The 18,460-nt window shown below is 55.3% G+C and overlaps 1 protein-coding gene across 2 annotated transcripts in view; it reads right to left on the bottom strand.

The window, feature by feature from the left end:
* Positions 1 to 6,297: 6,297 nt before the first annotated feature.
* IGF2R (insulin like growth factor 2 receptor) overlaps positions 6,298 to 18,460 on the bottom strand; it is a 97,171-nt gene continuing 85,008 nt past the window's right edge. Inside the window, exons 42-48 of one of the 2 annotated variants that reach the window (XM_073894181.1) lie at positions 16,553 to 16,667; positions 15,031 to 15,177; positions 14,330 to 14,517; positions 12,187 to 12,373; positions 9,801 to 9,953; positions 8,841 to 8,910; positions 6,298 to 8,155 (exon numbers count right to left, since the gene is read on the bottom strand). In XM_073894181.1, the coding sequence (XP_073750282.1) occupies positions 7,715 to 8,155; positions 8,841 to 8,910; positions 9,801 to 9,953; positions 12,187 to 12,373; positions 14,330 to 14,517; positions 15,031 to 15,177; positions 16,553 to 16,667 (1,301 nt within the window). In that variant the 3' untranslated portion in view covers positions 6,298 to 7,714. The remainder of the gene's footprint in view (positions 8,156 to 8,840; positions 8,911 to 9,800; positions 9,954 to 12,186; positions 12,374 to 14,329; positions 14,518 to 15,030; positions 15,178 to 16,552; positions 16,668 to 18,460) is intronic. The other variant, XM_025866430.2, reaches the window with a different exon arrangement.

Genomic DNA, 18,460 nt, shown 5'->3' with positions numbered 1-18,460 from the left:
CAGGCTCCCAGCTGCTGGCTTGTGAAACAACCTGACACCCGGGGCACTGGGTCAAGGCGGCCATCTGGGCACAGGGTGGGACCCCAGGAGCCTCGGCTGGAGCTGCTGAGAGAGGACATCAAAATGCCATCAGACAGGAAATACCTTCTCTGCGCCCCATCTCAGCCCTGGGAGGACACAGACGTTAAGGGCGGGTGTCCCTCCACCTGCACCCATGAGAGGCAGATAGAGTGATGCTCACAGTGCCAAAGGTGCCCTTGTGTTTCTGGACTCTTCTAATTTCCTGGGTGACAGGAGTGTCCTTTGTTCTAATGAGGTGACTCCGGATGGCTCCTGGATGGCTCCTGGTCGTGGGATAGACCAAGCCATGCTTAGAAGCTTGGAACTTTCAGCCCCACCCCCATTCTCTTGAGGAGGAAGGAGGGCTGAAAACGGAGCTAGTGGTCCATCAAACCTACGTGATGAAGCCTCTCTAAGAATCCCAAAAGTGCGGGATCTGGAGAGCTTCCTGGCTGGTGAACACATCCACACTGGGAGGAGGACGCACCCCAGCCCCATGGCGACAGAAGCTCCTGTACTGGGGACCATCCCAGACCTTGCCCTACGTACTTCTCCGTCTGGCTCGTCATCCGCTCCTTCAGTAAACGGTATAAATGCTTCCCTGAGTCCCGTGAGCCGCTCTGGCAAATCAATGGGGACGAGGTCACAGAACCCCGATCTGCATCCAAGTCAGACAGAATTATGGGTCACCTGGGGACCGACGATTTGCAGTTCGCATTTGAAGTGGGGGACAGTCTCGTGGGACCGAGCCCTCAACCTGGGGGGTCTGATGCGATCTCCAAGTAGACAGTGTCAGAATTGAGTTAAATTAGAGGACCCCCGGGTGGTGTTCTGAAGAATTGCTGGGTGTGGGGGAAAATCCCCACAGATCTGGTGACCAGAAGTGAAACGTTCTGGGTGAGTAGCAAGGGAGACACACAGGAGAGGGGAGAACTGGGTTTTCCCTGCACAGGAGGAAAAACGAGTGGCTTTTTGTAACACAAATGTGCTGGCCCCAAATGGGCTGGCTCTCCTCACACCTGACTCCTCTGCTTTGGGAAGCAGCCAGGGAGCAAAGGGCCTGCTTTCAACACACCCTGGGGCCGGGGCAAGGCCCCTCCCCGTCCCCACCTCCCCAGCGGCCTGTCCAGCCAGCCAGGCCTGCCGTGCACTGCTCTTTTCTCCACAGAGAAAGCAACCTGCCTGGCTCTGGGCAAGGGCCCGGCACGCTTTCTCATGCCCGGACCAGGCCACTCCCTGTCCCATCTCCCAGTCCCTGGCTCAGGTGCATGGAGGGGAGGCCGGGGACCTCTCGGGGATCAGAATGACAACTGGGAGAAGCAACAGAGGACAGTAACCGACCACCGTGCCCCCCAACCCCGACCCCGTGGGGCGCCCCTCCTCCCCGCTGCCCTCAGCCCCAGAGCTGTCCCGGGCTGCAGGCCTCCTCACCGGCCCTGGGTTTGCGGGTTCCCTCTACGTGCCGCCAGGAGACGACCACCAAGTCCTCCCCTCACCGCCCTCAACCGCCAGCACCTTCTCCAAAACAGCAGCTTTCTTTCAAGGGCCTTAAGGGATAGTTAAACTGCACTGAGGAGTCTGGAAACGGCCAGAAATGAGGAACCAGCATGGGAGCCATCGAGAGGCTGGGCTGCGCCGTCGAAGGCGTTGCCTTCCTCAGTGACCCAGGCTGTCCTCACACCGCAGGCTCCTCCCCGATGGCAGGGCCCCTCTGGGGACTCTGCTTCCCCCACACCAAACCGCTGACGCGGGAGGCGGCCGGCAGGATGCTGCGCCCCGGGCCTCAGCCAGAGGGCCGGACGGAGGAGACTTCTGCCTCCACCTTCCCTCTCCAGGTGCCGGGACCATCCTGACCCAGTGGCCTGGGGGTGCCTGCCGTGCCCACGACGATCTTCTTGTCCCCATCTGTCCCACACACATATAAAGTGGGAGCCACACAGCATACTCCTTACCCTCCCCACCTCCAGAGCTCCGAGGGCCGTGTGCTCGCCGGCATCACGGTTGGGGCCAGAGGTCCCCGGGAGCACGGAGCAGTCAGCACGGGAGACTGGGGTTAGAGCCAAGGCCATCTCCCGGGCTCACTTCTGTTCCCAACTGGATGCCAGCGTCCAAGTCCCGGTAGCCGGGACCTGCGTCCTCAAGATCTCAGGGTCCACGCCCGGCCCGCGAGAACCCGCTCGCTCTCGGCGACCCACCCACCCTGTCCCCACAAAGGAACCCACAAAACCACCTGTGCCTTCCCTCATTCATCCTCCGCCAGGCACAGAGGCATCACAGGTCACGGGGTGGGGGGGGGTGGCCTAGATGCGGGCCCCGGGCACAGCCATGGCTCCTCCTGGGTCTGATGGCTGCCTGGCCCCTCTAGGAGCGCGACTGGGGCCTCTGATCCCTGGATTACGTAACAAAGCCCCACGGGCTGGGAGGCTTACATCGCAGGAATGTATTGTGTCACAGTGTTGAAGGCCACGACTCCACAAGCAAGGTGTGGGCAGTGTTGGTTCCTTCCCAGGGCCGTGAGGGGAGGGTGTGTTCCAGGCCTCTCACGCTGGCTTGGGGAACGCCGCCTTCTCTCTGTGCACATCTGTCTCTGTCCAAATTTTCCCTTTTCGTAAGGACCCTGGTCCTAGTGGATTAGGGCCCACCGCCTGACCTCACTTTAACTTGGTGGCTTCTGTAAAGACCCTCTCACTGAATATAAGGTCACCTGCTGAGGTGCTAGGGGTGCTAGCACTTCATCTATGAACTTGGGCGGACACGATTCAACCCCTAACAATGTCGACTCGCCAGCACTCATGCGTGGAGAATAGGAGGGCATTCCAGTGCAGAGCCCTATCAATGTCAGTGCCATGGTCAGCATCTTGGGGATTGGACCCAAAGTGGGGAGGGGTGTTGTGGGGGGGGGGCACAAATGGCAGGGGGGGGCCGTGGGGAGGGAGCAGGGGCTTCCTCAGGGAGAGGAAGCATGTGCACATCTCTTGGGCCCTCCCCATCTATCAGACGGCACCCCCAGCCCGTTCCCTGTGACCCTCAGGAAAACAACAGAACTGTGGTCCACGGTGACAGTTTTTCTCGGGGCACTGGCCACAGGCCACCAGGCTCCCCAAGGGGACACTGGCAAACATTTAGAAAGCACTGCATACTGTACCCCTTCTTGGAGATTCACTGGCCACATCGTTTATTGTAATTTCAACCGTCTATACTTTTAAAGACTCTAGAGGTCTCGTGGCAAGACAGCTTGTCTAATCAGCATCCTCCAAACTGACTTGAGCACAGGCCCTTTCCATGTTTTGTAGAACATCTACCAAAATGGTACGGGGCACACTTTGGAAAACATCACTCTACGACGACAAGATTTCCTAGTTTAAGCGTGATTTTGTTACCCCTGAGCTCCCTCCCCCAGGCTTCCTGAGCAAGAGGCCTAAAGCCACGAGGTGGGACAGAACACAACAGGGAGCCTCCAGGGGCGCGGCAGGGCGGGTGAGGGGTGGGTGGGAGGCAGCGCACAGGGAGAGTGGCCTGTCAGGGTCTCAGACCCCAAGCAGGGTGAGGAGGGCGGCCTCCCATGTCAAGGCCGTGAAAGTACAAACAGGACAGAGGAACTTTCTGGGCTGAAACAAACTAAAAAGACAGAGCAAGTGAGGGAAAAAAAGTCCCTTGTCCCGTTTGTTCAAAATTGGTTATGTTCTGATTGTCTCAAAATTAAAACAAAAAAACAGTCTGCAGTCAAGGGTCACAGGGTTTGCCGGGACATGGCCCTCGGCTTCTTTCATGGCTTTCTGGGGCACTGCACCCCACGGTGTGTCTCCAGCTATGCACCCCACGCAGCCAGCTCCCCAACGCCATCTCCTCCAGGACGATGCTGAGAGCAGCCGTTAGGTCACCCCACCTCGGCTGTGAGCACAGCCGGGGGCTCCGCAGCTTTGCTCTGTCCAGGGGTAAGGACCACCTGCACCATGTGTTCAGTCTGGTTTTCCTCTAACACTGTATCAAAGTAATATTAGAAGTAATTTTTTTACTGAATTTGGTTTGCAAACTGGTCAGCACACAATATAGACTAAGAGATGAAGAAACAGGAGTAACAGTTCACAAGCCTCCTTTGGCTCTTCCTTTTTTTTTTTTTTTTTTTTTAAGATTTTATTTATGTGACACCGAGAGAGCTCGAGAGAGCACACAAGCAGGGGGAGCAGAAGGAGAAGCAGACTCCTTGATGAGCAGGGAGCCCGATGCGGGGCTCCATCCCAGGACCTCAGGATGACGACCTGAGCCGAAGGCAGATGCTTAACGGACTGAGCCACCACCCCGGTGCCACGTTTCCCTCCATCTTTAAGAAAACTCTTTATTCCCGCCAGGACTACTTCCTTCCAGGCTGAGAGGCTCTCCAGCGTGTGCACGGCGTGTGCACGGCCGGGGGGGGCGGCCCACACTGCCATGTGGGTGTTAGCGCGCATCCGGTCCATTCTTCCAGCAACCCCACCCTTCCGCGGCTCACTGTGGGGCCTTCGGGGCAAGCGCACACTGCTCACCGTGACTTTCAGGAGACACTTCGAGTCCTGGGCCCGCTCCAGCCTTACCTCCTCCATCTGCCCTGAACGCCGCCCCCGCCCGAGCCTGGACATGCGTCACAGGACGGCCCGGCCAAGTGGCCAGCCCCGCGCCCAAAGCAGCCCCACGGGTGCTTTCTGCCGGGATCATTTGCTCGCCCCGTGCTCCCCGACCACACAGCAAGGCTAGCTCGAGGGGGAGGCCAACCCCAAGCCAGTGAAACTCAGCTGGAGAAGCAAGCCCTGTGAATGCACCTGAGTCGTGGGTACTCTTCAGAAGCCGGTGAAGGGGATCTCTTCAAGTCTAACCTCGTCCATACTGCCTGCCCCCAGCATGCTCACTACCCCCTAGGGACCTGATCCCCAAGAAGAGACTTAATTAAGTCCTCCATGCCTGACAGTTCACTCACATGAAGGACTGGATTATCCCACAAGATTGTTTTAAATGCCCGGGCGGCAGTCAGCCTTCCTGAAGGGCTCGTCTGGTTTTAAGTGCTCTAGTAAGAGCGGATCTCCACTTTACTACGGATTTCCCCGACACAGGTTTGCCTCCACTGTGCTTATCGGCCCCCACCCCCTTACTCTACTTCTCTGCCGCTCTTGGGAGAGTCTCCAACAAAAGGGCGTAAAAAAGTTGGTTCAAGGAAACAGAGGATCTGGGTTGTAGTCTTACCAATAAGATCCCTTCTCTGGAAACACCATAGTTCCTGTTCGCGGGCAGGGCACATTTTCCTGAAACTACCTACAGCAACAACTGACAAGGACGGTGACTGTCTTCAGAACCCAGGGCAGTGATGGTCTAGGTTCTCAAGAGTCCAAGCAAATGCCCTCAAGCTCACGGGCCACTTGGCCCCCTCGGCTGCCCGGCCATGAGCTGCGCACTCAGCAGGCGGCCCAGAGTGCAGGCGAAGACCCCTGCCATCGAGCTCACCAGCGGGGCCAGGGCGTGTGCGCAAGTGGCCCCCCAGACCTCCTGACCGAGGGGCTTCCTGTGTCTTCGGGGGAAATGGGGGAGGGCGCAACGCCCGAGGACCAGCGACACCTGGGTCATAACAGACACTTTTCTAAAACTTGAGTGTCTGTTTCAGAAGAGACATTGTAAAATTCTTAAAAAGAAAAAAAGTCACTCCAACTGGGTAATTAAAAAACAAGACAGAGGGAAGGAAGGATGCTGACTCCAAGATGTCTAAGTGGACACTGTCACTTTCTGCTTCACCCTTCATCGGATGAAGCAGAATGCCATTAAATGGCATTAAAGATGGCATTAACATCTCAGAAGCTCATTACAGGTCAGAGTGATGAGCGTACAGAGGAACCACCCCCGTGCGAGATGGGGACAGCTCACCAGCATGCCCGTCGGCGCCACCAGAATCCAAACTCCTAGGTGGCCGCTTGGACAACCCAGGAATACCCTGACGTCCATTTTCTCGAAAAGAGGGATGACAGCAGACCTCAAGGGAGCCGAACGCAGGCAAGGTGTTCGCACCTGCCCTCAGGAACGAGTCCAGAGAGCACCCATGGTGCTGCTCACGAAGGGCTAGCAGGGACCCCACCCCCCCACCCCCGCCATCCACCCGCTGCCGCAACCCAAGCACAGACCTCTTCAGGAACTTCACAGAACACACGGGCAGCCAGACTTGGCAATGGGCTCGGCAACTTTTCACCATCGGGGGGGGAAAAAGCAATAACACCCGACTAATAATTTATCTTTTATTGAAATTGTTGAATACTTTATATTACAGTAAATTTGATTGAAAAAAAAATGAGAAAAGAAATCAATTTTAAAAAATACACTCATGTTGAAATCAAATTAGCCAGCCAAACCGAGTACAAACCAAGGGTAGCTTGCTTTTCAGTACATGAATACCACTGAGTCTATATACAATTCTATAATTCGAGAAAAGTCATTCATTAAACACTTCAAGAAAGGTGCCAACAGCCAGGGAAGGACAGCGGTCCTGCCCTCCCGTCCTGCAGCACTGAGAGGCAGAGCCAGCACCCCCAGAGCAGGAATCCCAAGTGCAATGCTAGGGCGAAACGCTGGCCCATCGGCTTTCATGCAATTTCTGTTAAGTCACGCACTGTGCAAATTAAGGCTTCTTATAGGTCGAATGGTTGATAAACACTTTTTTTTTTTTCTTAAAAAAATAAGCACAGTAAAGGTGGCATCATGAGAACCTGAAGAGGTGAGACCTATATCCCGAATCTGGGAAAAAGTTATTTTCTCTGACATCTCAACTCCATCCTCACACACACACAAAAATAATCAATCTTTGGGTGGGTTGTTTGAATTCACCAGCCGGCGAAAGAAATACTGATACATGTGCTCTGTGCACCTAGGATTGAGGATGTCATGCAAAAAGCTGCAGCCGTTACTGACTAAAGGCAGAGAACAGGCGACCCCTCCAAAGCCTAGGCACTCGGGGACCCCTGCACGTGTGTGTGCCTGCACGTGCATGTTCCCTTCAGAAACAGGAAGCAAAAAGGAAGGACAGAATGGAGCATTCTAACTTAGAGGATACATTATTGACCAGTTCAAAATCTTATATGGAACCTTCCTAGCACACCAACAGCTCCTCCTCCGGACAAGGGATGAACCACTATGCTGTCCCTGCCGTCAGGAAAAAGACTGTGGGGTTGTTTGTGGGGTTTTTTTTGTGTTTTTTGTGTTTTTTGTTTTTGTTTTTTTCCTTTTTTGCAAACCTGAGTAATTGTCAAAGTCAATAAATAGGAGGAGAGAATTAAATGCTAAAATATAATGGTCAAAACCCTACAGGGCCTAAAGCAGCAAGGGTTTTTCTCGAATACACAGCCCTCGGTTCCAAGATGCGTCTGGCCCGGGTGCACAGTATGAGGTGCACGGCTGCCACGCTTTTAAGTGAGGGCTGGGGACAAAACCCAGGGCCCCGGCTCCGCTCCCCGCGACGGGAGCAGAGCCTCGTTCCGAGGACCGTAAACCTGACCTCCTCACCCTCTCCCCCGTCACAAAAACTCTTCCCTTTTGAAACAGTTTTTGTTAAAGGCAAAAATGACAGAAGCATCGTCGAGCTGCAGTCTTATTTGGTTGGAGGCGCCTGCTGGCACCGGCCTGCGTCTCCCGGGGGCACCGGGGGCTAGATGTGTAAGAGGTCCTCGTCGCTGTCGTCGTGGAAGGCTGCCAGGCCGCCGGAGCTCGCAGCCTTCGGCGGCACAGGCCTGGGCTTCCCTCTGCGGGCCCGGTCCCCTGGCGGCGGCACCCCGGCGCCGTCTGCGCTCTCCCGAAGCCCCCTCCTCTGCGGGGCGCGCCCGTGTGGCAGGCTGGCGGCCGCGGGCCCCGCGCCCGAGCGCGCCCTCAGCTCCGGGATGGTCAGGACCTCGTCTTCACTGTCCTGCTCATCCGCGCGCAGGGAGGGGAGGGCTTCGGCCTTCACACACTTTGTGGCCACGTGGCCATTCTCCTGCCCCTCCTTCCCGGGCCTCGGGGTCGGCACCTGAATCTCTTCCATCAACCACTCCGTTTCGTTCTCATCGGCCTCCTCCTCCTTGTTCACCTGCCAGGGACAAAGCAGGACCCCCTGGAGCCCATCGGAGGCCCCACTCGGTTCTGCTCTCCTGTGGCCCTCCCTTCCACGACGTACCCTGAAGTCGGGGACCCCCCCCACACACCCACTGCGGTCACCATGTTCCCAGGCTCCCCACCAGGAGAGGAAGGGAGGGCTGGCAACTGTCAGCTCCTGAGGAGACCCACCAAGGCACACAGTGTCACCGAGGGCAGGAAAGAGGCCTCTAGTCAAGCCAGGTGCCCTGGGGAGATGGGGGCGGGGGGGACGGGCAGTAAGAGAAGCCACAGGAAGGACGCGATGGTCTGAGATAAGCCTTTTAGAAAGCAGTTTGGCAGGAGTACCACAAGTCATGAGAATGCGTAGCCCTTTAGCCAAATAAGGCCTGTTTTAGGGAAATTTATCTGAAAGCAACCATCCAAATGCCATATGCACAAAAACTTTCATTTTTAATTTTTTTTAAATAACCAAAAAAAGTAAAAGCAACTTAAGTATGAAATGTTCTAAGAAAATCAGCTGAAACCACAATGAGAAAAACTTGAAGGAAAAGAGAACAAAAAGTGTGTTTGGGTTAAAAGCAATGGATGATGTTTTCCCTTTCGTATGTCAAATTGCCTATGATGGCATTTGTCTTATCACTGACTGATGTCACCACCGTACAGACAGCTGGATATTGGGGGCAGGGGAGACCGGAAATTACCTTCGAGTATTTGTAGGACACGTTTGCACTTCTCCTGCAGCAGTTGGTCAGCCTGCTCAGCACGATCTCCCTGGAAGGCGAACACAGTCACTGCAGGGTGGAACCAGCAGAACAGGGGGCCCAGCTGGCCGGCCCCAGCCCAGCCCCACACCTCGAGCGCCCACTGACACAGCCCTGCACGGCACGGGCACGGGAAGCCCATGGAAGCGGGGCGATAAACCAGTTCAGTGAAAAGAACACTCTGGAACCAGACAGAGCAGCTTTGAAACCTGCTCCACCCCTCAGTGGTCTAGCAAAGACAAGAGCAAGTTACCTACCAGTTGTGCTTCCGCTGTCCCACGTGACCATAAGGCCACACGTCCCCGCCACCCCAGGCTGCACTGGATTATGTGTGCCCAAAGACTAACCCAAGACCAGCTCGTACCCAGCCCTTCTGCCCTGATTCTTCGTTCCCGTGCCAGCCTCTCTGGGTGGGATGGCTGCACTCAGGACTCTGGACGCCGGCTCTGGCCACACCACAGGGCCCCTGGGCTCAGGGCTTCACTCATGCATGACATGGCAATCTCCTGGAGGGACAGCCACATGTGGGGACGAGCCCAGAGGATGGCATCCTACAGCAGGCATGCCATAAATGCTCACTTTTGCAAGGGGAGGATAGTGTAGAGGGCTCAGCTGATCGTCTGCTCATAAAACATGTTCATTTTCTGTCCATCTCTGGACACAACCAAAGACCAACGTCCTAGGAACTGACTCACACGCCTGGGACGGGCCCCACGGCGCCGGTCCGACACGACACCTCGTCACAGGAACACAGCTATTTACAGAACGCAACCCCGGAGACCGTGTCCATACCGTTCACACACACACACACATGCACACGCGCACACACGCGCACGCACACGCACGCACACACACGCACAAGCACAGATCCTTGCGGCCCAGCGGCCTTCCTCCGCTTACCTCCGTTCCTTCTTGTAGAGCAGCAGGGTCAGCAGACAGCCAGTGAGCGCCACCAGCAGCAGGCTGAGGACCGCCCCGACGGCTTGGCTTCGCTCCGACAGCCCCGTGTGCTCTGGCGTGTCCTCGCCCGTGCTGTCACCGTCGAGGCCCACCCTGAAAGGAAGCCACCTCACTCAGGCACGTGCCACCACAGCGGCAACGCTCGCCGGCCGCAGCCCGGGCTGTGCAGAATGGCGGTGGACCAAGTCCTCGGGTGGTGAGGTCAGGCAGGAGGACGGTGCACAGGTGGAAGGCGGCGACGCGGGGCCGCAGCCTCAGCCCTGGCTCATCCCACCGCACGGCCGTCAGCTCGGAAGTGGCCGAGAGGGATGAGCTGGCCCCACTGGTCTGCCAGGACCACAGCTCTCCTCTCTGGGGCCAAACAGTGACCGCCGCCCGGGGAAGGCTTCTCCCTCACTGCATCTTGTCTCGGGTGGCGTCAGTGCGTCGGTGGGGGAGGGGGGAGGGAACCCCCCCCCCCCCCAGGTCACCGCAGGGCGTGACACGGATAGTCTGTCCAGGCTGCTTCTCCCAGGATGCAGGGTTGGTGACCAACATGGCCACTCTTCAACCAGCTAAGATTTCACCACTCCCACCCACACGTGGCAAACAGCGGTGTATTTCCAGGACCTTAACCATTCGAGGAAAATAGTAAACTTAACTAATATAAAACCAGAAGCACCAGGACGGACTTCCCTTTCTGCTCAGAGAAACAGACCTTTGTGGAACAACTCGACACTTCCGAACCTTCGGGCCCTCGCGCCTCCGCTGACAGAACCCACTGCCGGCAATTCTTCCCCACCCCGAGAAAGCAGACAGCAAAGTGACAGCGACCATCCGGGCTGCTCGGGAGGGGAGAGGGCACCGCGACAGGCCACACACATGCAGTGAACTGGATGCTAAAGATGCTACAAATTCAGAAAACCACTCGGTTCAAGTTGGGTCAGAGGGCAGCCGATGGCCCGACCACGTAAGGAAAACCACGTCGATCAAAATTCAGCCAGAGCCAAGCGATCTGGTTCCGAACCATGAGGAGGAGGAGCTCCGCGTTCCCAGTCACTGTGTGCTCGGGCGGGGACAGCCCCACAAGGCGCACATCGGCCAGCCCCGCACGCCCTGCCCTGAAAGCCGGGACCAGCGGAGGCATCGCCTGCGTGACATCACTCACTTCTAAGTGTGCTCTTGTTTCTACTTCTGGGCTCCCTGGTGAGCCAGGAATTCTTCTCAAGTGTGCTTTAGTGTCCAAATGGGTTTTCATTTTTCAGTTAATTTCTCGTTACCGGTTCTTAACTTAATTGCACCGTGTGTGTTGTTTATATGGCACCCACATTTAGAAATTTACTAAGACTTGCCTTACATCCGTGTTCCTGGAAAATACAGGACAAAGTAGTGGACTCTTTTTAAAAGTGAATACTGATTTCAGATCTGAGAGAGGGCATCTGGAACTCCCCCCACTGGCCCTAGCACGGTTTCTACGGACCGCAGAGACACCCTTCTCTGGGACACAAAGCCAACAACTGCAAGGGAAGGACTTTTCCTCCTGATCTCGGTCTCAGCACAGAGAACGAGAAGCTCCTGTAAGAACCTGACGTGGATGAAACAGGAAGAAAGCAAATCCAAGAGGAGAGCAACATGTAACACTGTGTTCTAGATGAGGGCCTCCGAACACGGCCATGACCTAGGCAGAGGAACGAAGGCTGTGGGGCCCGAGAAGAGGTAGGTTCCCTGAGGCCACGCGGAGGCCCAGATGGCCCTTCCCTCACCAGAAAGCCCTCAGCACAGAAACGCATACTCCCCATGAAAACCTGGCCTGTAGCTGATTTTCAAAATCTGTAGGACAAGTTTTCATTCCTTCAAACACAGACAATACTACTTCGTTCAAGTTAAAATAACATTTACCACACAATAATCTGCACTAGAACGCATGGAAAACCGTGTTGGAACACAAAGATGAGACGGAGAGGCCACTTCCGGTGAGCCAGTGAGGGGAAATGGCCGGGGAAGGCCGGGAAAGAAAGCGCGGGCGCTCAGGCCTTGCGCGTGCGTGCGGGCGGATGGCCGACGCACTGGGAGTGGCGGATGGTGGTGATGGGCGCCTGGGGGACCCGAGAGGGCACGACTTGGACAGCCACTGGAGCCGGATGCCAGCTACATGGGGTTTACCTCTCTGGCTCTCAGACACGCTGGGATGTTCCCACAGGACAGCACTGGGGGCAGAGAACACATCCAAACACATGCCTGAGCTAAGTTCTGAGGGAGCAGGTCGGGGGTACAGCTGGGAAGTGTGCGTCCCGAGCAGAAAGCAGCCGACGGGGCGCTCCGGCCCCTGCCGCGACAGCGTACTCACCCCAGAGGACACACGGCAGAGGTGTACCAGGAGAACAGGTACTGGCAGTCAGCAGTCTCGTGGCTGAACTCGGGGATCCCGTCCTTCACCAAAGGGTCGCAGTGGAAGAAGATGGTGGAAGACACAGACTTCGTCTTATCTTTTCCACACTTAGAGGATGAGGCAAACACCACATCTAGGTCACCATCTGTTGGAAAGGAAGACACAACACAGGCAATGTTACCATCAACATTTCAATAAAGGGCCAAGTTCATCTTTCCACAGTCTGTAAAAAAGTTTGCACACACTTAAAATCATAGGTAAAGGGCCTTCTTCAAAGGTCCCACATGCACGCTTCTTCACGGGCTGCCCGACACACGTTACAGAGCCCCCGCCTCACGTCAGGGAGCAGGGAGGTCCTGAGCCTTGCCCCAGAAAAGGTCTGCCTCAGTCCTCAGCTAACAACAGGATTCAGAACAGGGAATGGCCACGCAGTATCAGTGCATCTGTAGACGGAAATGGACCCAGTGGGCAACCAGCCAACCAACTAAACAAGCCTCCGCACGGAGCCCGGGACACTGGGGGCCGGTGAGCTCCCCTGGCTGGCAAGACTCCGGGCATATCGTCACACACTGGTGCCGGGAATGGAACCCATCCTCATGCCAGAGGGAGAGGACGATGGAAACATCCTGCTCCCTTCTGGACGCCATCCTGTGTGCTTCTTCCCTTGGCCAATTTCCATCCTTAACCGTGACTGTAACAGCGCAAGAATAAGTCCTGAGTCCTAACAAATGATCAAACCTCAGGGGACGGAACCTCCCCGAAACCTGCAGCTGGTGTGAGAAGTGAGGGAGCTGTGTGCAGACGTTGCCCTCTCCCAACTCTGCAGGTGGCTGAAAGTTCACAGTCAGCCACTGCTACAGGGCTAGGGCGTTTAGTGTATAAAGCGGCCACGTTCACGAACAAAAGGGAGCCCAAGCCCCAGGCTCTACGGCTGGGCTCAGGAAGGCCCCACAAGTTCTCACTCACAACTGGCTGAGGCGTGACCCAAACGGACCACCCACCAGGCCGGCATGTGGGCGCTCGTCCCCGAGCTGATGGGGGAGCCGAATCGCAGCAAGACGGGGCTCCATGGCTTCCTACTCTCGCCCTCTGGAATGAGTGGAGACTCGGGAAAAGTTTTAAACTGATTTTTTCATGAAATGCAAAAAGTGGTCTTAATACTAAACTGACTTTTTTTTTAAGGTTTTATTTATTTATTCATAAAAGACAGAGAGAGAGAGAGAGAGAGAGAGAGAGGCAGAGGGAGAAGCAGGCTCCCCGCTGAGCAGGGAGCCCAATGCAGGACTTGATCCCAGGACCCCGGGATCAGGACCCGAGCCGAAGGCAGACGCTTAACCATCTGAGCCACTCAGGCGCCCTAAACCGACTTTCTAGAGTTAGTGAATACTGAAAGTGAAAAGGTCTGAAAGGAGTTTAAAGAACGACGAATAAATAAATGCATGTGCTGATGTGACCCAAGTGAATCCAACTCAGAATTACTGGAAAAGAACAGAGAACCACGGGAGTTGACTCCATAATGTGGAATCCTGACAGCAAATCAGGCTGACTTGGTGCTCAGCGTCTGCGTGTGGACGCACGGACATCTGGGCTCCTACCACTCGGGGAGCAGCTGCTTCTCCTCTCGGGGAATCTCTAGGAGCCCTTTTCACATCCGAATCGGCTGGGTTTTTCAACATATTTAACTTTTTAAAGGGTATCTATCCTTTCTTTTCAACCTTTTGACAAATGTAAAATGCCTTACTCTTCTGCAAAAATATCTGAAATTGCCAAGTAAAGAACCAACATGACGAAACCAAATTGAAGGCAATTCTTGGACACGTACACTTTATCTTCTGCTTCACCCCCACTGCACAACCTCAGGTTGAGACCAGGTTTGGGTTTTCAGGTGTTTATCTGGAACTGGGGTGACTTTCTCCTACAGTGAAATGCCCGTCTCACACACACTATTCAATCGTTTTGACGACTGTGTATCAAGACACAGACCTACAGACCAGGCTTCTGCTTTCAAATCGGGGATTTCAATGGAAGGGTTTCTTCATGAAAATTCTGAAGGCCCTCCTTTGAAGAAGCTGAACATGGAACACTGAGGGAAAGCAATTACCTTGAACGTAGTATTTGGTTTTGTCAGAAGTTCCAACTTTCCTACTGAAGTGTTGGTCGTTTGGTTTAACCTGGCATATATTGGCCCCCGAGCATGCCGGATTTCTGGAGCTTGTGATGGAGGAAAGCTGGATTTCATACAGGTACTTGTCCCCATTTGTTCTCATGTCCCCAGAGGCACTGAATAGCCTGAAGAGACAGAAAAGATGGCCGTGACTCTAGTCTGTCCAGAAACCCACTTACGAGAGACTCAAACACCCGGGAACTGCAGGGCTGCAGGCCACGGCCCTCATCCGGCTCTGCCCGCCCGGGAGCCCGTGAGGACGCCCGAGGGCGCCAACTTCCACTCCGTCGTCTTCCTGCTCCGAGCCCGCCCCAGCCTGCCCCAGGTGTGGCCAGCAGCTCTGGCCGATCCCTGAAGTCAGGTAGCCCACCCCGGGGATTGTCAGGAAGGGGAGGGGAAGGGGAGACTTTATTTTTACACTCAAAAGAATTCACCATCTTTGGTGTTAAAACTTCATGGCTGAGTAATGCTTTCCCTCGGTTTAAGCAAAATATGGCAACTACCTAGAAACAGTAACGAAAACACACTGCCTATTTATCATCTTGCAGCGCCACCCCCGGCCCCACTAGGGAAAGAGCTGTATTGCTGGTTTCATTTTGAATACACTTCAGTGCTCAAAAGGAAAATATTCCACTTACTTAAAATAAATATCTCCGAGGCTGAAGCTCTTGCCATTTATAGGGTTGGTGATGGTGCCGTTCACCATCTGCACCTCCTGCGGCTTCACGGCACAAGCAGCCCGGGAGTCCCAGCTGAAGTAGTAAGTGCAGCTGTCGATGTCGAACCTGGAGGGAGCGAGTGAGGACCGTGGTCACGGCCAGCCAGGCTCGGCACGGCGTGGGGCCGCGGCCACACACAGCCTCTTGCACCTGGAAGACTGGCTTTCAGGGCTCCATACGGGCCGAACCCTGGGTCCCCACGGAAGCCCCCCACCACCGCCAAGCCCTCGCCACCCCCACAGTGGGCACTGGCAGCTCTGGCTGGGATGGCTATTACTAACTTTTCTCAACAGCATAATGGGGAAGATGATGGCCCAGCACATCAGCAACGTGAAAAAGCAGGCAACTGTTTAACACAGTCTTTTTTGTTTTTTAAGATTTTATTTATTTGACAGAAAGAGACACAGAGAGAGAGGGAACACAAGCAGGGGGAGAGGGAGAGGGAGAAGCAGGCTTCCCGCCGAGCAGGGAGCCCGATGCGGGGCTCGATCCCAGGACCCTCGAATCCTGACCTGAGCCCCGAAGGCAGACGCTTAATGACTAAGCCACCCAGGCGCCCCACTGTTTTGTTTTGTTTTTTTAATTAAGAAACTCTGCGACATCTAGGGGCGCCTGGGTGGCTAGTCAGTTGAGCGTCTGCCTTCAGCTCAGGTCAGGATCCTGGGGTCCTGGGATGGAGCCCTGTGTCAGACTCTCTGCTCAGTGGGGAGTCTGCTTCTCCCAGCCCCCACCCCTCTCTCTCTCTCAAATAAATAAATAAAATCTTCAAAAAAAAAAAAAAAAAAAAAAAGGAAAGAAAAAGAAAAACAGTGCAACATCTAAAAGCTGGAAAAATTTGCTCCCAAATTTTTGAACTTTATTTTATAAGCTTTTCTGACTCCTACATTGATTTAAATCCTCAGACAATTCCCAGGTCTCCCCAGAAATTCCAGCCCAGCTTCTGGAAGAATCACTGGTTGGGAAACAGCAGCTCGTATGCTCCCTCTGTTGGCCAAACTCCTCCTAGCACTAGATACAGAGTTGCCTGGAAAATTCTAGGGTGATCCAAGAGCACCCCAGGTGCCAGCCCCACCGGCTTGGTGGGTCTCAGGCCACTTGAACAGCTGGCCCTGGGCGGCACCAACCGCTGCCCCTTTGGTTCTACAATGATGTCGAAGGCAGAGGCCAGTGAAACATCACTTGACATTGTCGCTTTAGTCAAGTGACCGTGTGTCCGGCCCCTTTTCCAGGAAATCCCTCCCTGTGCGGAGCAGCCCCGCACACTCTAGGACAATTAACAGGCCCGGCCCCCTCCCCAGGTCCCAAGTCTCAGGGGCCACACAAACACCCTCTCCCTGCACACCCATCCGCACACCTGAAAGTGAAAACCGGGGGGAGAGATGCTGGTGAGCCCCCAGTCCCTGCTCTCCCCAGCTTCCCGTGCAGGCCCCAACCCTCTCACCTCATGAACGAAGGTCTGCCCACAGTCTTTGCACAGCTCAACTCTACGACGGCAGATGCCGTCTTATTCTCCCCACACTGATAACCTTTTGAATAAGTTATGATGACTTTGTCATCTGAAACACACAAAGGATGGACTGGTGGTTATAAAAAGCTTCAGCGTCACAAGTCAACGTCTATGTTAAAAGCCAAGACAGAACAAATGTTTGGCTCTCTCAAGACTCCTAAGTCTTCAGTCTCGGGTCCTCAGCACGCCAAGCTCGGTGACCGCCTCCGGGTCTGTACCACACCTTGCACGGCTGGGGAAGACCTGGGTTCAAATCCCAGCCCCTCCTGCTCACCAGCTGCCTGACTCTGGGCTGCTGAGCATCTGAGCCTGTCCCCTCACCTGCGTGGGAGGAATACTGCCCAGAGCGTCTGCCATGAGCCCAGCACGATGGGCACACAGAGAACTTCGCCCCACGGCAGCTGTCACAGGTGCTCCAGTTTGTAGGATCCCAGGGTCATTTTAGGTGCTTTCCCAACACACCCCCCGCCCGGAACACCCCAGGAGTTAACAGGGCAAGGAGCTAGACCTCCAAACTACAAAGAGAAAAACCAGAAGCGGAACAACTCTGGTTTTCTCGGGTCTCCCGGCTCCGTGTCCAACTTTCCCACTTCCGAAAATACCAGAGAAGAGAAGCTAAGACCCTGACCTGCAGGGTCTTAGACGTGAGCACTTGCTCTCAGTGGCCACTCGGGAGCCAGCGTGGCAGCCAGCTCAACGCTGCTGCCGCTTCCAGCTACTGTGTGTGGCCGCCCGGAGCTGTCCTGGGGGCGCCCGAGCCCACGCTGGCTCAGGGTCACAGGGCGGGGGCCTTGGGAGCAGCGCCCACCCTTCAGCCCCCGACTCTCACACCCCCGAGACCCGGGGAGGCGGGTGGGGGGGGGTGGACACAGGCCTTGGTACTAGCTTCCCACCTGTTCTTCCCAGGACACAGGTCAAGGCGTAGGGGACTGCTCAGCCAAAGGCCCAGGCCCTCAGCCCTGCCCAAATTCAAAGCTGTACTGGATGAATTAAATATCAGGCTCCTGTGCAAAATTTTGGAAGACAGAATTCTACTGCTTTAAAGAGAAATTCTTAAACTGCCGGAGCATGGGAAAACAAACCAATGCAGGTCTTACTGTAGACACCCTCCACTCCTGGGCAATACACTCGACCTTCCCCAGCTCATTGCCCAACTTGGGACATGGACTCTAACCCCAAGCCCACCCCCACAGAGCTGTGAGGATTGCACAGGCAGAAAGCACAGCTGTAGATAAACGTGACTTCCTGGAACAGAGAGTCCATCTCTCCACCCCACATGGCTGCAGCCCTTCCTGAGCATGTGGGTCACGGCGTCTGTCCTTGGACAGCCGTCCTGTTGGGGCCAAGGAGTAAGGCCCCGGGTGTGTTGGGGACCCTGCTAGCCGAACCTTCCGTGAGGCCTTCACCCTGCAAACCTCTTTCAGCTGGCTGTGGGCAGCCGGGGAAAGGGCTGATCCAGTATCCGTACACAACCACGAGACTACAGAGAGCCACCCTCAACCCTCGTCGTGAGCCGTGTGGGAACGGCAGTGAACAGCGGGCTGGGAGGCCGCTCCAGGCGACGCTACCACCTGGCGTGCCTCTCATCCACAGTGACAGTGGTCCCTCGGAACTCCCTGTCTCCCTTCCAAGAGCTCAAGCAGACTCAAGTCACCCGTGGTTTCATCAGGACAACTCGGGGACCCCACTCTACTCCAACAAGGTAAAGGTGTTTTTCTTTACTGGTTCCTCCGAACATATCCCAGTTACTCCTATCTAAGAAAGACCTGCCATTTAAATAATGAAAGACAGGGGCGCCTTGGTGACTCAGCAGGTTAAGTATCCGACTCTAGATTTCGGTTC

This window comes from Callorhinus ursinus, unplaced genomic scaffold (assembly GCF_003265705.2).
Source record: "Callorhinus ursinus isolate GAN/ISIS: 27379988/994484 unplaced genomic scaffold, GSC_fseal_2.0 scaffold6, whole genome shotgun sequence".
Lineage (NCBI taxonomy): Eukaryota > Metazoa > Chordata > Mammalia > Carnivora > Otariidae > Callorhinus > Callorhinus ursinus.
Note: the sequence above shows the minus strand (reverse complement) of the source record. Positions and strands in the feature narration are given on the sequence as shown.